The 20,242-nt window shown below is 40.2% G+C and overlaps 1 protein-coding gene across 1 annotated transcript in view; it reads left to right on the top strand.

Moving 5' to 3' along the window:
* The window catches only part of COL6A6 (collagen type VI alpha 6 chain), a 118,689-nt gene that overhangs the window by 19,664 nt on the left and 78,783 nt on the right, over positions 1–20,242 (top strand). The window contains exons 8-18 of the mRNA XM_030329754.1: positions 1,547–1,890; positions 1,974–2,052; positions 6,010–6,164; positions 8,471–8,563; positions 10,182–10,235; positions 11,948–12,019; positions 12,106–12,132; positions 12,683–12,727; positions 12,815–12,868; positions 13,914–13,976; positions 19,869–19,934. Of these exons, the coding sequence (XP_030185614.1) occupies positions 1,547–1,890; positions 1,974–2,052; positions 6,010–6,164; positions 8,471–8,563; positions 10,182–10,235; positions 11,948–12,019; positions 12,106–12,132; positions 12,683–12,727; positions 12,815–12,868; positions 13,914–13,976; positions 19,869–19,934 (1,052 nt within the window). The remainder of the gene's footprint in view (positions 1–1,546; positions 1,891–1,973; positions 2,053–6,009; positions 6,165–8,470; positions 8,564–10,181; positions 10,236–11,947; positions 12,020–12,105; positions 12,133–12,682; positions 12,728–12,814; positions 12,869–13,913; positions 13,977–19,868; positions 19,935–20,242) is intronic.

Genomic DNA, 20,242 nt, shown 5'->3' on the forward strand with positions numbered 1-20,242 from the left:
ATATATGGCAAAGTAAGCAATAAAGAAAAACTGAAGAAAACCCACCTTTCAGATTTTTTTTGATAACAGCAATTTACCCCAAATGCGATGGTGAAAATTGATGACCCAATAAGGCTTTTGTTTTTCCTTCACCCACATCTTTTTTCATTAAACATGAATAAGGGGACAAGGGAGTGGGATAAAAATGAATCAAGTTTACTGACCCTTATTTTAAAACTTGAAAATGACATTTTGATTTCAAATACTTGTAAATGTACAATTGACCAGTGTGTCTAGAGGTAGTGTAGGTGGGCATTTGTCCACACAACAGATATCTGAAAAACTCCTTATCTGAACAAAGCAAATTAAAAATAAACTTTCCCTCCCACCTATTTTTGTTTTTGTTTTGTTTTTTTTTAACCAAGCAAACTGGTAAAATTTGCTGAATTTGTATCCAGCTGAATTTGCTGGAAAAAGTTGAAGTTTTGGAAAGCTGAAGTTCTGGAAAGAAGAATGCATATGTCCTACGACTTTATCCTTCTCTGATTATACTCCCTTTCGGAGGCTTAGTTTAGATTACCAAGTCCCTTCTAGTTTCTCCAATGCTTACATGTCCCTGGCCTTAGTAGGGATAAGAGCAAAGCACTCTAAATGCAAAACTCTAAGTATTTCTCGAATCCCGGAATGGCAAAGGTTTCAGCTTCCTGACTGCCTGAGCTCTGAAGGCAACACTGTCTTTGACATAAACTAAGCAAGATCCCAAAGGATCTCTTGGAGTTTTTCTTTTTTACTTTTTCCTTTCTGAGTGGATGTTAGAAGACAAAAAGAAGATGGGGCGCCTGGGTGGCTCAGTCGGTTGAGCGTCCAGCTTCGGCTCAGGTCACGATCTCACGGTTTTTGAGTTCGAGCCCCGTGTCGGGCTCTGTGCTGACAGCTCGGACCCTGGAGCCTGCTTCAGATTCTGTGTCTCCCTCTCGCTCTGCTCCTGCCCTGCTGGTTCTCTGTCTCTGTCTCTCTCTGTCTCTCTCTCTCTCTCTCAAAAGTAAATAAACATTAAAAAAAATTTTTTTAAAGAAGACAAAACGAAGAATCAAAGATTGTTTTTAGAGAAATCATCACAGTCCTCACTTTAAACAAATCATTTATTTTTTCTAAATGACTATTCAAATTTTTGTATTTCCCTTCTAGTTAAAATTTGTTGAACGACCTTAATTAGTAAGTAGTATGATATGGATTTCCTATTCTAGACTATTACCATTTCCACTATAATTTTAGATATTTAGATGATTTTGCATGCTTTTTCAGTGGCCACAAATGAAGTCTTTCAGAACTTTGTTACAAAATCCTCTAGATTTTATACCAGTTAAAAAAAATATTCTATCCTTGTACAGGTTGTCCAAGAGTGATTCTAAGCCTCTTCCTGTATTCACTCATGCTCTTCCTTGTTTTCCAACTTTATAACTGGAATAGAAATAAGAATTTCAAGTACCTTGATTCAGACACGGCATCCAAGCCAAACAAAGGTATTTGTGGATCTAATAAGATATACTTTTCCCTTGAACCCTAGATTGTTTTGTGGATGTTGTGGTCGGATTTGACATCTCAACTCATGAGAATGGGCAGACTTTGCTCGAAGGTCAGCCTTGGATACAAACCTACCTTCAAGACCTCTTACGTGCCATCAGCTCCCTCAATGGGGTAAGCTGTGAGGTGGGCACAGAGACTCAGGTTAGTGTGGCATTTCAAGTGACCAATGCCATGGAAAAATATTCCCCCAAGTTTGAGATCTATAGTGAAAACATACTGAACAGCTTGAAGGATATAACAGTTAAAGGACCATCTCTTCTCAACACAAACCTCTTGAATTCTCTGTGGGATGCATTTCAGAATAAATCAGCTGCTCGAGGAAAGGTAACCTGATTTTATTTTATTGGTCAATCTGTGATTTCAGTGACATCCTTTTTACTCATTTTTCTTTTTGAATACTTTCCTAGGTGGTTCTCTTATTTTCAGATGGATTGGATGATGACATTGAAAAGCTGGAACAAAAATCTGATGAACTGAGAAAAGAAGGTATTGAGCATAGGGAGAGGTGGGAAAGGAGTGTTTAATGATTTAATAACCTCAGAACTTAATTCTGGCTCTTACGTTCTCAAGCACTCAAATAACCCTAAATTTGCCAACCAATACGCATTTGGGAGAACAAATGAGCTCTCAAAACATTTTGGCGTCTACTTTTTCCTTCATACTCTATGCGAGTGAAACAGCACTGAATACAAAGTCATACCCTTTCTCTTGTTTTGCTGTGTTTCTTCTTCCTGAGCTTTCCTGGAGAGTGTTCCTGTCTCCCTTGGTGTCTGCAGAAGTGAACAGTGTATTTCTTCTTGACCAAGGAATAGGAGAGTTGGATTATTTTCTTCTGACACTGTTAAAGTTTTCAGAATTGCGTGCATTGTTGGACAAGTCTGCTCGTGTTTTGGAGCTTCCTAATTAGTTCCTTCCTTCAGACCACAGAGGGACCAACCATGGTGCTTATGAGTTTTTCAAGCTCTGGCGCTGGGCTTTTCATTTTGGGAACCTGTGCCCAGACTGACTTACTGTCAGTTTTACTAAAGCATGGATCAGTGGAAGAAAAATGCATCCACATGTTTTGGTTTGACTAAGAATAGAAATACTTGCCTGTAAGTGCATGCTATTGGTCCCACCCAGACCCCCTTTCCAAGCAGATTCCTCCATCTTCAAGCTGCTGTGATTATTGGATGCTAGAAACTCACAGGCTCTCCTTTGAAGAATTGCTGTTGGCCAGTGGAAGCCACTGGAAGGTTACTCCCTACCCCACCTCTAGGCTGCAGGTAGAGTCAAAAGAGTTCGTCCTTTATCTCAAAATGGCACCAGTTCTGTGGTGTAATTTATGTTCTAGAGTTCTCCATGGGATCAGGGTGAAGCTAGTCTTCAGCTGAAACACTTTCGAGCTCTGCTCCTTCCCCTGCCCTATCTTGCTTTCACCCTGTTCTTCTAAGAGTGCTTCCTCAATAAATTGTATGCATCCAAATCCATATCTCAGGCTCTTCTTCTGGGGAACCTGGCCTAAGACAGCTGCTTAGGCTGCTCCCCAGTTAGCTGCTAGAAGCTGGGTGGACTTTGTCTTTTTCGTTTGGTTCTCTCTCCTCAATCTTAAACAAATTACAAAGTTAACTGAATTTACAGATGGAAAGTAATTTTTATTTTGCCCTTTATTTGCTAAAGCTGATTTCTTTTTATTCTCTCAAGTCTTGGACTTTTTTTATGATCTGAGGTGGAGATATTAGTGAAGACTGAGCATAAGTCTCTAGAGTGCTTAGTGTGGGTGGCTAGGGTTTTTTGGGGTTTTTGTTTTGTTTTGTTTTGTTGTTTCCAGCGTTTCTTTTATGGGGAAAAGATACATCAAGAGTTTTCTCCATGAAGTTTTCCTTGGAAAATCCAGATTTCCAAGACCAACCTTCTTTCTCCCACCTTCCAAAGAAAAACTAATAAATGAGCTTCAACTCCAGAAGCTGTATTTTTAATACCCCCCAAATTCAGAATCTTTGAATGGGACTGATAAAGGGATGGTGGCCATAATGCTTTTTTAAAAGTGTTAAATGGCTCTCAATATGGGTAAGGAGTACCTCTAGTTCTGGATTCCTGTATTTAAACATACGTGATTTCAGTTGATGTTTGGCCCCATGACCTATTAACCTAGGAAGGCCTCCCTAATTTGAGGCCAGGTATCTATCTGTCTATCTATCTATCAATCTATCTATCTCTCTAAACTGTGCAATTATCGTGATACAAGAAGACACCAAGAGAAAAGAATCCTCAGTGGTGGCTGTGGCTTTATAACTAATCCATATGGACTGGAGTTTGAATTTAATTTTTTAAATCTAGTGCTCTAGAGTCTTCCCAGGGATTCGTTTATTCTTTCAGGTTTTATAATCTTTTCTTCCTGAAATTATTTTTATAAATTGTATTTAAGATCATCTGACTTCTTTCTACAAAATTTTTTTTAACGTTTGTTCTTTTTTGAGAGCCAGAGACAGAGCGTGAGTTAGGGAGGGGCAGAGAGAGAGACACACACACAGAGTCCAAAGCAGGCTCCAGGCTCTGAGCTGTCAGCACAGAGCCCAATACGGGGTTTGAACTCATGAACCATGAGATCAGGACCTGAGCCGAAGTTGGACGCTTAACTGACTGAGCCACCCAGGTGCCCCAAGATCATCTGACTTCTTATTAGATGAGTCTGAAAGGAGCAGAATCGGAGTCCTCCATCCTGAGAAAAACAGTTACAAATAATAGTTATTGCATATTTCCTGCAAAACAACAATCCCATGGTTCTCATGACTCTTAAATTTTTATATTTCCTGGAACTTATAAGAAAAATTCCCCCCTTATAAATAGATCCATTAGCATGCCTTCTCTTGATCATTAAACTTTGTTGATGAACTCAACATTCTTCTGTTTCCCAGCCGGCTTCACCATCCCTTTTCTCCTTGTCATTCTCATTCCTGGAAGAGTGGCTAATGCCTTGTTGGTTTGAGACAAGCCAGAGATGTCAACGCTACAACCAGGGAAGTCCAGGCAAATCAGGACACGTTCGTCACCCTATTCTTTGGTGTTTCTTTCTTCCTTCCATTTCAGCCAGCCACTCTGCTTTCCTCTCCTATAACTTGAACCTCCCCAGTATGTCCCTGAAACTTTGTTCTCTTCATTCTTCTCTTCTTCTCATTCAAGATAATTCAGAATCATATTACACTTAGAAGGCATTCTGAACTTTCAGGTCCATGAACATTTCCTTTTTCTAGTTCATTGGTTTCCAAGTCCTATCTAAAGAATTCTTCACCCATCCATAATGAAATGAGAAAACTTAGTCCAATGGAGTCAGGTTTTCATAAAGCTAAGTTTATTCCATTTAGGATTGCTCTTTACTCTGATGATGTTGTTAGTATGTTTTTGTTACTAAGATATCCTTTGATAGTAGGCTTTGGAATCAGGCTTTCCAGGTAGAAACCTAAAAATACCACTTGAGCCAGTCATTTAACTTCTCCAAGCTTCAGTTCACTTGTCTGTAAAATACAGCTATAATCCTACATACCCATACAGTTGTATTTGTATCTTACAAATAAGATAATGCATGGAAAGCACTTACCCAACCCCCAGCCACATAGTAACTATTAATAAATGAGAGCACAGTAGTTACTATGGTTACCTCCAACGTAACAATGGCCAGCGTTATTACCATTATCATTTCAAGGTTATAATCAATCAATATTTATCACTTCATGTTTGTATTAATTAATACTGTGCTAAGTAAGTCAACCCTCTGTCAGTCCCTGAACATTTTCTTTGAAATATTCTGGTCTATAAAATTCCAAAGCTTATGAGCTACAGCTCTGGATGATTATATGTCATTTGTTTCTAATTGCCTGACAAGAGGTCTCTTACTGTCGAACAGTCTCTTATTATAATTCCAACTGGATTATTGAGTCCTTATGAGGGCTTTATAGCTGTGCTTCTCAATCTTCAATGTGCATACAAATCATGTGGTGGTTTTATTAAAATACAGATTCGGATTCTATAGGTCTGGGATGGGGCTTGAAATTCTGTATTTCTGATAAGTTCCCAGGTGATGTAAGTCCTGCTGTCGAAGGATCCCCCTTTGAATGGCAAAAATTTAGAACACTTGTTTTTTTGATAGATGAATTCCTGTATATCTTAGTATGCTCTCTGGGCCCTTTTTACATCACTATATCTCACTTCAAATCATGAGGGAACTGGAAGTTCTACTGTAATATCCCCTGTCTCCAGTTTAACTAGTTTTAAGAAAATGTAATTCCTGTGTTCTCTGATGATAATCTTGTCACTTGTCAGTTTTACATTGTGTGGTTGGGGGAAGTTGACAACAAAATGAGTGTTCCTTTTGCAACTGTTTTCCTAAAATAACAATTTAGGTACGCATGCAAACAGATTAAAATAACCAAACCCACCTCACCCGGAGTAAACTGTGTTGGATAGGCCTGAATGCCCTCATAACTGTTGCTCTGGATGGAGCCAGCGACTCAAGTGACCTGGCTGATCTTCTCTACATTGAATTCGGGAAAGGGTTTGAGTATAGGACCCAGCTCACTATTGGAATGAGGGACCTTGGGAGCCGACTGTCAAAGCAACTGGTATGTTACTTAGAAAAGGCTGGTGAGTTTAAACTTTCTGTCTTGTATATAGATTTAATATTTATGCTTATGAATTTCACTTGGGAATGAAAAAAGCTTTTCTGAATTAGTGAACAACCTAAATAAGAGGGTGTTTTGAAAAAAAAAAAATGATAGAGATCTGTCAAAGCAAGTTGAATTAATGTGGTAGGCAAAAAAGAAGGAAGAAACTGTATAGCACCTACAGTCCCGCCTGAATTGTAGTCACTGAACATAAGTGCCAGAGGGAATCTGGGGTGAGAGGATGAATCCGCTGCTCCCTCAGCCAGCCAGTGTTCACAGCCCTTGTGGATCCTAAGTGTTCCAGCTTACCACAGTGAGTATAATTCTAGTGTTTAAGATGTGTGTTTTCCCTGCAATGTGGCCTGTAAAGGAGAGTCAATTGCATTTGGAGTTCAACCAAAGAAAGAGCAACCTGCTTCGATGTTGGAGGAAGAACGAGTGATGGGATGATAGACCTCCTACGTTGTCCTGTGTGTGTGATCAAAAGCTTTTTCAGTGTCTTCACTGAGATGTTTGCCTTGTGAACTCTTTTTAGAACCTAGTGCCAATGGGAGATGCATTCCAGTCATGCCCCTTTCAGAAATGTACATGAACTCAATAGAAGGAAGGGTTATTGAGTTACATGGCACTACTTTCACCTTAATGACAGGCTAATAATTTGTGATTCATTGATGATTTATAAAATCTATAGTCACATCAAGACCCTTTCCAATAACACGCTAGCTCCTGCTGTTTTTCACCTATAGAATTTGCATACAAATAGATGTTTAAACACAATTTGTTCAGTGCAGAAATTATGTAAAAATAATCACTTCAGGAATATAGAGGGGCACCTGGGTGGCTCAGGTTGGTTGAGCATCTGACTCTTGATTTCAACTCAAGTCATGATCCCAGGGTCATGGGATTGGCCCCACCTTGGGCTCCACAACTAAGTGTGGAGCCTGCTTGGGATTCTTTCTCTGTCTCCCTCTGCCCCCTCCCCAGCTGGTGCTCTGTACTGACAGTGTGCACCCCGACACAGGGCTTGGTCCCGTGACCATGAGATAATGACCTGAGCCGAAATCAAGGACCGGCACTTAATCAGATGAGCCACGCAGGCCCCTGTGGAGAAATTTTTTCTAATGGCTGAAAAGGAACATTATATAATAATAAGTACAGAAGCACAACTGCTAAATGGTTATAACAAAACATTTTCATTGTTCATCACACTAGAATTTTGATGGGAAACTTCTCAACACAAAGATTGATTCTACTCTACTAAGGCCAAGCATGGTGTTTATTGAGAACTGAATTTTCCTAAAAATTTAATCTTATGGGTTAATTATAAAAATGCAGTGGAATCTGTCAGTTTTTCAAAGGACAACAATGTTCAGGATAAAATTCACTGACATTTTTCAATCTATAATACAGTTTTTTAGCCTGGGTATAAAGAGGAATCTTCTCCCCGTGCCCCCACCCTCAGCAAGTGTTTTGGAAATGTTGAGTGTGTAATTGGTGTGTTAGAAATCCTGTTACAGGGGCGCCTGGGTGGCGCAGTCGGTTGAGCGTCCGACTTCAGCCAGGTCACGATCTCGCGGTCCATGAGTTCGAGCCCCGCGTCAGGCTCTGGGCTGATGGCTCGGAGCCTGGAGCCTGTTTCCGATTCTGTGTCTCCCTCTCTCTCTGCCCCTCCCCCGTTCATGCTCTGTCTCTCTCTGTCCCAAAAATAAATAAAAACGTTGGAAAAAAACAAAAAAATAAAAAAAAAAAATTAAAAAAAAAAAAAAAAAAAAATCCTGTTACAAACTTTTCTGGAAGTGTTTACCACTGGACTCCATTGCAAGCCATATGACATTGGACACTATCTAAATCCTCAAGCATACAAAGATTTCACAAAAGGGGAAAAGGAGCAAACAGCATTCATCATATCGAACAAAATATTGGGGGCAACATTATATGAGGTAATCAACAACATCATGGTCAATGCTGGGATGGGGTGGAAACAGGAAATGAGTATGCACGGAGTTGGCCGTGGCTAAACTAAGCATTTCGAGAGCACGAAAGGATTTGATCTGATTCTGAAGTCCTCATGTGGTGGAGAATGCAGACCACAGAAGGAAGGATAGCAGCTAAAGAATGTCGCAGGCACTCTGTGGAGCATGGTCACTTTAATGGCAAATGGGCTTCTGAAACGGTGGTAAAGGTCTGAATGACGTGGCTAAGCTTGTATGTGTGATTGGGAAGCAGTGCCATCAAATGTAATGTACTTCCCACCCTCCGCCAAGGTCAATGTTGCTGAGAGGACATGCTGCTGTTTATTCTGCAAGTGCATTGGAGGGGATGGCACAATGGGAGATCCTGGACCACCGGGCAAAAAGGTGATTTTAAGATTTATGGTGTACTATATGTGAATGTCATATGTCTGAAAGACATGAGTTTAGGTAGAAATAAAGGATGGTTTTTAACTTCAAGATAGAGCCTGTGAGGTAACCACTTAGGATATTCCTCATCTTCTATGTCAAATTAGATAGTCATGGCTTTCCTTTGGAGTCTTCTAAAGAAACTTCTATACAAGTGTTGGGAGCAATGGCTGCCAAGATCCTTGCTTATCCAGTGTTCGGCAGCAATGACAACGACACAGAGAAATCAACTGCGATCTCTGTGTTGAATAATGAAAACCTCCTGAAAATAAGCGTTATTTCAATTTCCATTTTTAATGACTACAGAGTGATAGAAGTGAAGTAGGGAGTATTTGGGATAGTCTGCTGAAAACCAAATGAGGTCAGATCACCCTAGCCCAGCAAAAGATGTGGCGATGTTTCAGTCAGCTTTAACCAGACCAGAAATGTCACAGATGTATGCACAAACATGCCGATTATAAAACCATAACCAACAATAGATTCGTGTATTTCCTAACCAAAAAAATATGTATGTACTCTTCTAAAAAAAAACATGATTGGGGATTTAGGAAATGGGAAAACATGTACAAACATAATATGGATGTGTTTAATAATTTCAATACTGCTTCTTTACACGTGTGTTTGATTTGTGAACAATTTATAGATGGCACTATAAGTCCCAAATCAACATGTTTGTGTCTCTGTATAAAGTGTTCAGACTATTTCCTGAATGCTTCAACTTCATGTAAGGAGAATGGCAGATTTTTTTTAAGCAGGGCTCAGAAAGAATGAAAAGAAATGTGTGTGGCCTATTTTTCTATGTGTAGCATAAACCCTGAAAGATTTTTTTAATGAAAAGAGGATAATTCTAGTCTGTCAAGGGCAAATATAGCTCTGTGCACTTGAATGTTCGTCTGAGAAAAAAATTCCAGCACTATATATAACCCCAGAGAGAGTTATGGACAATATTATGATCCACACATGCACATACACTTGAGTTATCTGGATGCTTGTTTCAAAACTACATTCTTGGGGCGCCTGGGTGGCGCAGTCGGTTAAGCGTCCGACTTCAGCCAGGTCACGATCTCACGGTCCGTGGGTTCGAGCCCCGCGTCGGGCTCTGGGCTGATGGCCCAGAGCCTGGAGCCTGTTTCCAATTCTGTGTCTCCCTCTCTCTCTGGCCCTCCCCCGTTCATGCTCTGTCTCGCTCTGTCCCAAAAATAAATAAAAAATGTTGAAAAAAAAAAAATTAAAAAAAAAAACTACATTCTTAAAACATTTTTAAATTTGAGAGAGACAGAGAGAGAGGGGGAGAGAGGATCCCAAGCAGGTTCTCTGCTCACAAACCATGAGATCATGACCTGAGCCAAAATCAAGAGTTTGTTACTTAACTGGCTGAGCCACCCAGGCACCCCAAAACTATATTTATTTTTATGTGTGTAAATACAGCCTAAGTTGTGGAGGAAGAACTGTTTTTTTTTTTCCCAAACCCTTGCAGCTCTCCGTAAAGTGAAACTAAAGTTAAAGATTTTTGCTTGATTACCTCTGGTTTTTGGTCTGTGGAGTGCTAATGCATTCTTCCTTTCCTTATTTCCAGGGATCCCCAGGTTTTAAAGGCAGTGAGGGCTACCTGGGAGAGGAAGGCATTGCTGTAAGTCAAGGTTTTCTCACTTGTATTTATTCCTGAGAACATATCTACAATAGGAAATCGTTTGTGTTAACTCAGAGGGAAAAAAAGAAAAGTCAGAGTCTAAGAATTCATGTACAAAATCTGAGGTCTTTCCTAATCCTCATCGGGCTTTGCTTCTGATGGTCAATAATGGTTTATTAACCTACTGTCTCCTCTTTGACTGTTCGCCAATGCTGCACAATGAACTCAGTGCGAAAGTTCTTTTCTTCACCAGGGGACTCAAATCACTGCCATTTCCCTCTTCCTGATCCATTTTGCACAGGTAAACCAACTCCCCACATTGTTTATCAAGGACCTCTACTCTTTTTTGCATCCATCCATCTAACCATCCCTTTCTTCCTTCGTTCCATCCATGCATTCATTTAACAATGATCTGTTGAGCATCTTACCATTTGTCACATTATTTATCAAAGACCTCACTCATGAATGAACTTATCCATTCATTTATTCATTTAACAAATATATACGAAGGAATTCTACCATGCTTCAGGCACAGTGCTAGACCCTAGAAATAAATAAAGAAAAGAAAAAATGATTCCTATCTCCGGTAACTTCAGACTAGTGGAAAGGCAAATGAGACCGTTGTGTTTCCAGTTGTTATACACAAGGACTATACTAAAGGTATAATGAGGTGCATTGTGACAAAGCATGGCAGAACAAATCCATAACAGCTTTGGTAACCGTTGAATCTTGGGAGAGGAAGGCTGCAAGCTAGAGGTAATGCTTAGGCAGACATCTGAAGGACAAATAGATACTTCTTCAGGCAAAGTATGTGGGGAAGAACATGTTATTAGAGAGACAACAATGTGTTCAAGGGCGTGTAACTGAGTCAGAATCGAATCTGTGTAGAATGGCACATGGCCAGCATGGCTGGAATCCAGGACACGGTGAGAGGAGGTTAGGTGGCAAGCAAGACCCATATTTTTGGGAGTCTTGAATATCCTGCAGAAGATTTGGATGGTATCTTTTAGTGGATGAGCAGTCATTGAAGTAAAAATGGAGCGGGCGTGGCTTTAGAAAGCACACTCAGACAATGTTATAGATGCTAGTAAGGCAGGGGTTACAGGTAGAAGTCTTGCAGTAGTAGGTGCAAGACAGAGGAGTCCTAATCTTAGTTGGGGGGCAGTATAAGTGGATATGTTAAGCATGTTGAATGTATGGAATTTGGTGACCTGGGGAGAGAGAAGCAGGGGACGACCTCTCATTTCCACTCACAAGACCTCACAGACGAGTGGGATTACCAAGACAAGCATTGCAGGAATCATATTTGGTGAAAGAAAGAAAAAGATAGATTTTGGACTAGAAATCATGCTTAGATCTTGCTTAGGTCATACCCAGCGCATCTTCCTCTGATACCTCACTGATTCTTCATGATCTGTTCCTGGAATATCTCCTGAAATTTTGAGAATACATTTTAGCTGCCAGTTGTTTGTATGTCTGTTTTATTTAGATACCACCCCACCCAGGGCAGTATCCAGGTGGGATCCAAAGCAAAGGGCTGTCATCAGAGTAGTTCTGATTGTCTTACATGCTCAGCTTTAATAAGCATGAATTCTGGACTGTAAACCATGAGCAGTTACACATTTTTTTCCAACACAAAACTTGTAAAAATTTCTAAGACAGAATCCAGATTACAATAGAAAAAGCTTATCTAGGTATGTGGTCTTTCTCAGGGAGAAAGAGGAGCCAGTGGACCAGTCGGGGAGCAAGGTACTAAGGGATGCTATGGCGCCAAAGGTCCGAAGGTAAGGGTGGCATGAGACATTGTGAAGTCTTCCTAACATGAATTCCATTCTCCTACACTAACCACTACTGCGCTTTCTATTTTCAGGGAAACAGGGGACTAAATGGACAGGAGGTATGGTACCAAACATATCCATTTATCTGCCCACCTGGTATCTAGAAATATTTTTATTTTCGAGACTACTGACCAGTAGATTATACAAATGAAATTTCCTTTGATCTTCCTTTTTTATTGCCAGCCATTTGATTCGGTCTATTCCCGTCTTTTATTGCAGGCAATGCGTATTATTTGTTCACAGTTTGTTTCTTTTTTTTAATTTTTTTTAAAGTTTATTTATTGATTTTGAGAGAGAGAGCCAGCTCACATGCCAGTGGGGGAGGGGTAGAGAGAAAGGGAGAGAGGGAATTCCATGCAGACCCCACGCCCGGTGTGGAGCCCCACCCTGGGGCTCGAGCCAACGGATGTGAGATTATGACCTGAGCCGTCATCAAGAGTTGGATGCTCAACCTACTGAGCCACCCAGGTGCCCCTGTTCACAGTTTCTATTACTCGGTAATCTTTGTTATTGCTCAGGACCAGGCTGTATATGAAAGACAAAACTAGACTTTCAGATGTGTTTCCACATAAATGTAACATACTCTTCTGATCACATCTGTGTTTTCAGGGAGAAGTCGGAGAAAGTGGAATTGGTGGATTAAATGGAGAACAGGTAGAGCTTTCTCTGTGTCCCATAAAGACCCTTCTGAGCTATTTCTCATTAAGAAGACAGAAATCTGAGTTTATCCTTCTGTTTTAGGGTGAAAGTGGTCTTCCTGGAGAAAAAGGAGAAAAGGGTGATGAAGGATCCCAGGTAAGGATTCAATAAAGAGAACAGCAAACTGTCCCGGCAATTAAAGGTGTGACTAACAGAGTAGAACGGCTACCCTAAGTGTATCAGGCAGCCAGTGCCACAAAATTGCTTTGTGACAATCACCAAACCTCAGTTGCATGCAACAGTAAATTATTTCCTATGTGTCTGAGGTTCACAGCCTAGATCACTGGTCTAGGCTGAGCATGGCTGCCCTTGGTTTGTGTGTCAATGGGCTGGCTGGGGGCTTTGTTCCTCATGTCTCTGATCCTCCTCCTGGGGCCAGAGAGCGCTGCCTGGCTCTGTTGGCCTTAACCTTTCTGTGGCCATGGCAGGTGCACAAGGGAACAAGGAGAAACACACAAGTTCTCTTGAGGCCTAGACTTGGAACTCAGATGAAGTCATGGCCAAACTCAGGGGTGGGGACTCTTGCCCTACCACAGTTGGAAAGCATTGCAGAGTTCCATGGCAAAGAGCATAGATACAGAGAGGAGTGATGAATTGGGACCATGATGAAAAACAGCTACCACACCAAGAATGGTAACAGGGTGTTGACAAGAATCTGTGGTGCGGAGTAGCACGTTGAAAATGTGTGCCACTCATTCCCATCTAGAACAGACACCAACAGCTGCCATACTTCCATCAACTTCTTTATCTGTCTTCAGGGTGTGAACAGTTGAGTTGGAACCCCAGTTTCTAGTTGACACAACCACCTTGGGGGAAATGGATAATCTCTCTGAATCTCAGCTGTTTTATTACAAGAAAGATATAAACAATACCTAGTTTATAAAGTAGCTGTAAAAACTAAACAAGACAACAAATGTGTCTGGGACACAGACTTCATTACTGTGGTAAATAATTGAGGTCACTCTTAAATTATTTATATGATGCCTGAAACTATTTTGGGTTGTCCCTCTGTCCGGTTTAGAAAAAGCTTTAGGAGAAAGGTATTGAGTTATTCAAATCAGGGAGAGGGGAAGCTCTTTGTTCTTACTAGTGTTATTAAAAAATCTCGTCTTATCCTTCTTCTGATTTGTATTATCTTTAGGGAAGCCCGGGACAGCGAGGGGTTTCTGGTGACCGAGGCGCAAAGGGCCAGCGAGGAGACCCTGTAAGTGTCGGGGTTGTGTGGGCTGTGAGCTAAACAGAGCTTAGTTTCCATCAGCTTTGATAAGGAGAGAGACCCACTTTAAGATACAACAATCTTGAGTTTAAATCATCATAGGTACAACTGTTGTAGAGCTTTAAAAGCAGTTCCTTTTGCTATCTGTGGGATGAACATGGACAGTGAGAAGACCCTGCCCATCATTTGTGCATGTATTTTTTTTTTGAGACTACATATTCAGAATTGTTGTGCTTCAGAGCCATCAGGGAACTTCAATACCCTCCATTATTTTCTTCTGAATACCTCAAAATAGGGTCAGAATGGAAGTAACAAAGCCATCTCTCCTCTTCCGTTCTTTAGCAGTCTCTCTCAATTGAGAGTATGAGCTTAATTTTCTTGACTCCAAGCCAGCTAAGACTGTATTCAGCAAAACCTATGACCCAAAGGTACCTGCTCTCCCGGATACAACCTGGCTGAATAGGCACAACCCACACCGATGTGGGGGATACGCCAACTCCAGGGGAACGTCAGTAGTATAGGATTTTCATCGCCCAACCCACATATAAATAAGTCTCCAAAGCCTTAATGAATTAGGATTTAGGTTTGTTTTTAAATGTTTATTAAGCCTTTTTATTGAGATATAATTGACATGGAACACTGTGTAAATTTAAGATGTCATAAGGTATTGATTTGATACATTTATATATTGCAATATGATTACCACCATGGGGTTGGCTAATTCCTGTATCATGTCAAATAATTATCATTTCTAACTTTGTGATGAGAACATTTAAGATCTAGTCTTTTAGCAACTTTGAAGCATATGATACAGTATTGTTGTCCATCATCACTATGTGGGGCATTGGATCTCTAGAACTTAGTTTTGAGCTATAACATCAGAAAAGTATACAGATTATAAATGCGCAGCTTGATGAACGTAAATGCATCTGTGACTCAGCACCCAGCTAAAGAAATAGAACATTGGACAACAGTAGAGCAACCCCAAAGCCCTCTCCCCGCATGTCTACTTCATTCATTACCAGCCCCTCCCAAAGGTAATCAGTGTCCTAAAACATAGTTTTACCTGTCCCTGAACTTTAAGTAAATGGAATTATATAGGATACACTCCTTGTTTCTGTATTCTTTTGCTCAAGTTTATGCTTGTGAGATTTATCCATGCTGTTGCCGGCAACAATAGTTCATTCAGTGTCATTGCTGAATAGTAATCCAGTGTGGGAATATACTGTAATTTATTTATCCGTTCTACTGTCGATAGATAATTGAGTTGTTCCCGGTTTTTCCTATTATAAATAGCACTCTTATGAATGTTCTTGTACTTGGCTTTTGATTGGCTTTTATATTCATTTCCACTGGGTCTGTACTTCAGGAGTAGAATGCCTAATGATAACGTATGTGCCTATAATAAGCTTCAGCCTTTTAAGCCAGTTTTCAAAAAACTTCATACTAATTTACACTCCCACCAGCAATGTACCATAGTGGGTATAGTACACACGCATCAGAATGGCTAAACTTTTTAAAAACTGACAACACCAAGTGCTGGTAAGGATGTGGGCAATTGGGAATCTCACAGGACTTTGTATACTGGGGGAGGAGTTATTAAAGACAATGGATCGATCAGAGAAAGAATTCAGTACAATATATCGAGAAATATAAGTGGTATACATTGAAGATAACTATTTAAACAGCAGAGGAATTTACACATGAAGACAACATTGTTGATTAAGTGACGTCTTCTGATAATAGCCTGATAACTTGAGAGTTTTGAAACAGCTTCAGAGTATGTAATCAAAAACAAAAACTATCCATAAATTAAAAAAATAAGAAATACTAGTTCAAATGCAAAGACCTTTCAGTCATCTATATATGATGCCCAAAAATTTACTTGGGATATTGCTATAAAATTGCCATTCACTTTGGTCAGAATCCCCCCTAACTCTTAAATTGTCTGTTTGATTACATAAGACTTTCAAAAGAAACTGAATAATGTAAAAGGGTTTTTTTGTTTGTTTTTTGTTTTTAATGTTCAGTGACTTAGAGATGGCTGAAAATTCAACCCTCTGGAACTTTTGTGATAGGCTGTTTGCCACTATAGTAATTTTAGATAGTTTTTTAATGCATGGTAATTCTTCCTAGCCACTTGGGAATCTCGAATCGAAGACAACACTCTGAGCTTTTTCACATGTGGTTTTTGTGGGTTACTATTTCAGGAAAATTTGGAGAGCAAGATTGGATACGTAGAGTCCACATATGATCAGATTATTCATAGAATACATACAAATGGCCCAAATTCCTTACAATCTGTGCCTATTCAGTCAACTGCTGATCAAATGAAAGCTAGTTTGTCTGTTGGGAATTTCCCATTTTTGAAAATCTCATGTAATCTCAGGTGATGTTGGGGAGAAAACTCAATTAGATCATTTCAGCTACAGTTTAGTGAGGTTCGTCATTCTAAAGCATATCATTGTTAGAAGTCCACGTTTTATCAGTTTGTGTTAGATGACGCTCTTTGGTCCAGTTGCATAGGAAGAAATTGACAGACTGGACAATTCATATTTGGACTGACCAAACAGGGGAGCTGATGTTTGGATGTTGGTGTGGCTGCCAGGCGGGTGACACGTAGGTCCACGCCTGCTCCGCCCACTCCCTCCTCACGGGGTTTGTAGGTCTGTATGGTGGTTGGGGCGCTGTACTCTTTTAGTGGGAGCGACCCAGTGGAGCCCAGGTTGAGGTGCAGAAGAAGGCACAGCGTTGCACCTGCCCACTGGCATCTTCAGCTGTCTCCTCTCCCCACATTGCTGGGAAGTGAAAATGAAAACGAAAGGGAGGGAGGCGTGGAGGTAGGAGCTGACCCAGTGATGGGAAGCACATAAGCTGGGGCTGAAAGCTTGAGATTTAGAAAATACCCAAATACTAATTTCAGAATTAAATTTCTGCGTGTATAAGTTCTTGAGTTCTTTGAGAAGGATGGCAGTGAAAATCCTGGAGGACGAGGAGGTGTTCACACAGGGAAGTCAGATGAGTAAACAGAGGTTTCAATGGCTGCTAAGAGGTTCAGAGCACACAACCAGCTTTTAAAACGCATAAGGGACAGAAAACTAGCCAAAATGATGAAACGGAAGATTTCTCCTCAAAAGAAATTCCAGGAAGTAGTGACAGCTAACAAACTGATCAAAAACGATTTAAGCAATATAACAGAACAAGAATTTAGAATAATAGTCATAAAAATAATTGCTGGGCTTGAAAAAAGCATAGAGGACAGCAGAGAATCTATTGCTACAGAGATCAAGGGACTAAAAACTAGCCATGATGAATGTAAAAATGCTATAAATGAGGTGCAAAATAAAATGGAGGCAGCCACAGTGTGGGTTGAAGAGGCAGAGGGGAGATTGGGTGAATTAGAAGATAAAATTTTGGAAAAAGAGGAAGCTGAGAAAAAGAGAAAAAAAAAATCCAGGAGTATGAGGGGAGAAATAGAGAACTAAGTGATGCAATCAAATGGAACAATATCCGTATCATAGGAATTCCAGAAGAAGAAGAGAGAGAGAGAGGGGCTGAAGTTGTACTTGAACAAATCATAGCTGAGAACTTCCCTGATCTGGGGAGGGAAAAAACAGGCATTGAAATCCAAGAGGCACAGAGAACTCCCTTCAGACGTAACTTGAATCGATCTTCTGCATGACATATCATAGTGAAACTGGCAAAATACAGGGATAAAGAGAGAATTTGGAAAGCAGCTAGGGATAAACGGGCCTTAACATACAAAGGTAGACACATAAGGGTAATAGCAGACCTATCTATTGAAACTTGGCAGGCGAGAAAGGAATGGCAGGAAATCTTCAATGTGATGAACAGGGAAAATACGCGGCCAAGAATCCTTTATCCAGAAAACCTGTCATCCAGAATAGAAGGAGAGATCAAGGTTTTCCCAAACAAACAAAAACTGAAGGAATTCATCACCACTAAACCAGCCCTATCAGAGATCCTAAGGGGAACTCTGTGAGTGAAATGTTGCAAGGACCACAAAGTACCAGAAACACCACTACAAGCATGAAACCTACAGATATCACACTCTAAACCCATATCTTTCTATAATAACACTGAATATAAATGGACTAAATGCTCCAACCAAAAGACACAGGGTATCAGAATGGATAAAAAAACAAGACCCATCTATTTGCTGTCTACAAGAGACTCATTTTAGACCTGAGGACACCTTCAGATTGAAAGTGAGGGGATGGAGAACTATCATGCTACTGGAAGTCAAAAGAAAGCTGGAGTAGCCATACTTATATCAAACAAACTAGACTTTAAAGGCTGTAACAAGAGATGAAGAAGGGCATTATATAATAATTACAGGGTCTATCCATCAGGAAGCGCTAACAATTATAAATGTCTATGCACTGAATTCGGAAGGCCCCAAATACGTAAAACAGTCACAAACATAAGCAACCTTATTGATAAGAATGTGGTAATTGCAGGAGACTTTAATACTGCATTTACAACAATGGATAGATCATCTAGCCAGACTGACCAAACAATGGGTCCACATGCAAACTAGGATGCTCTATTCTATAGAATGTGCTAGTGTATGACTTTTAAAATGTCATCTCTTCAATTAAATAGTTCAGAGTTGGATCACAATAAGTTGTGTTACATCCAATGGAATAAAATTTTGGATTTTACATTACCATTCTTTTCCTATTTTCACCAAAATACAATTCTCTAATATTGTAATTAAGTTATACTCCTCTTGGAGAATTTAACAGACAAGTATTTAGACTTAAAAATAAAACAGAAAATGTAGAATACAATCTTTGGCTTTGGTATGTGGGGAAGAGAAGTAATTTTTCACATAAATTCTGGTAATCTTAGTTATAAAGTAAATTCTAAACTCTTTTTTTTGCTCTCTTAGCCTATAAACTCTGTGAGTGTATAGACTATTTGTTTAAAAATCTTTCTAAGCATCTGGAACAATGACACCTCCCTGTTGGTGATCTCAAATTACTTATTGATTGATGAAGGTAATCTGGGATGCTGTCATCCAAACAGCCCAACAGCTGGCACTCAGCAGGACTGGATAATTCTTGTCCCCTCTCAGTTTACTGACTGAATTGACTCGCTCAATTGATTATCCTAGCACCATGGTGATACTGCTCTATTGGTGGTCCTAACTACCCACGAGAAACTTTCAGTTTGGCCTGCTAAGGATAATAGCCCACAACATCTGCCTGTTTTCAATGAGTTCCTGCTGGAATGTTTGTGTAAATACTGGGCAAAATGCGAGATTCCAGAATTTTCTGAAAATTGGAAAAGTAGGAATGACCATATGGGGCTAGAAGGCTTACCAGGCATCCAAGAGGACAAAGAGGGAATGGGTGGCAGGTACAGTCCTCAGTGTTCCCCGGTGTACTTCTTGTGGTAGAACCCATTACAAACGTCTGCCTTCTCCCAAAAGTAGGGAGAGTAAAAATCTACCGACCCTCAAGTATAGACTTAACATAAACCCCAGGAAAGAAGAACAAAAGTTAAGAGAAAGGAGGGCAGTAGCAAGAAGGGGTATGTCCAGACCCAGGATGAGAATTGTCAGAAACAAATCATGTCACCCTTGCTTCCCTTGGCTATGCCTTCTATGGTGAGCTGTTGCTTCCCCACACACACATTCACCTCAGGTCCCCACTTTCTACTGATAATGCAGAGCACAGGAGGAAAAGAAATCACGCGTAAGCCATTTGTAATGTTTTCCTGTTGATGCTTTCAAATGGATTGGACTTCTCTTGTCAATTTTTGGTGGGAGCGAGCAGTGGGCAGTGAGTAAATACGTTATAGTTACATTTTTAAGGAGAAATATTCAAAATTGTTCTATTTTCTGGTTTTTAGGGAGTTCCTGGATTTGACAGCACAATAGAAGGACCCAAGGGCTTGAAAGGAGAACGTGGAAGACAAGTAATTATGTGGGCATTTGAGAGTAACCTTGTTAGGATGTGACCTACTTGATATAGAAAGAATATTTTTAGGAGAAGAAATATGTTTTCCTCCTCCTTATCTGCTACTCGAGGACTCCAGAAACACACTCTTGTTCTTCTGAATTTGGGGTGATGGGCTTCACCAAGCCCTACCCTTGAGGTCTTCATTTATGAATGCAAATGTCTAAGCTCTAACTTAAAATGTAGAGCTAGCTGATAGGAAGAACTAATCAATGAGTTGTTAGCCTTCCCAGGGTCCAGAAGTCACATACCCTAAGAAGACATCCT

This window comes from Lynx canadensis, chromosome C2 (assembly GCF_007474595.2).
Source record: "Lynx canadensis isolate LIC74 chromosome C2, mLynCan4.pri.v2, whole genome shotgun sequence".
NCBI lineage: Eukaryota > Metazoa > Chordata > Mammalia > Carnivora > Felidae > Lynx > Lynx canadensis.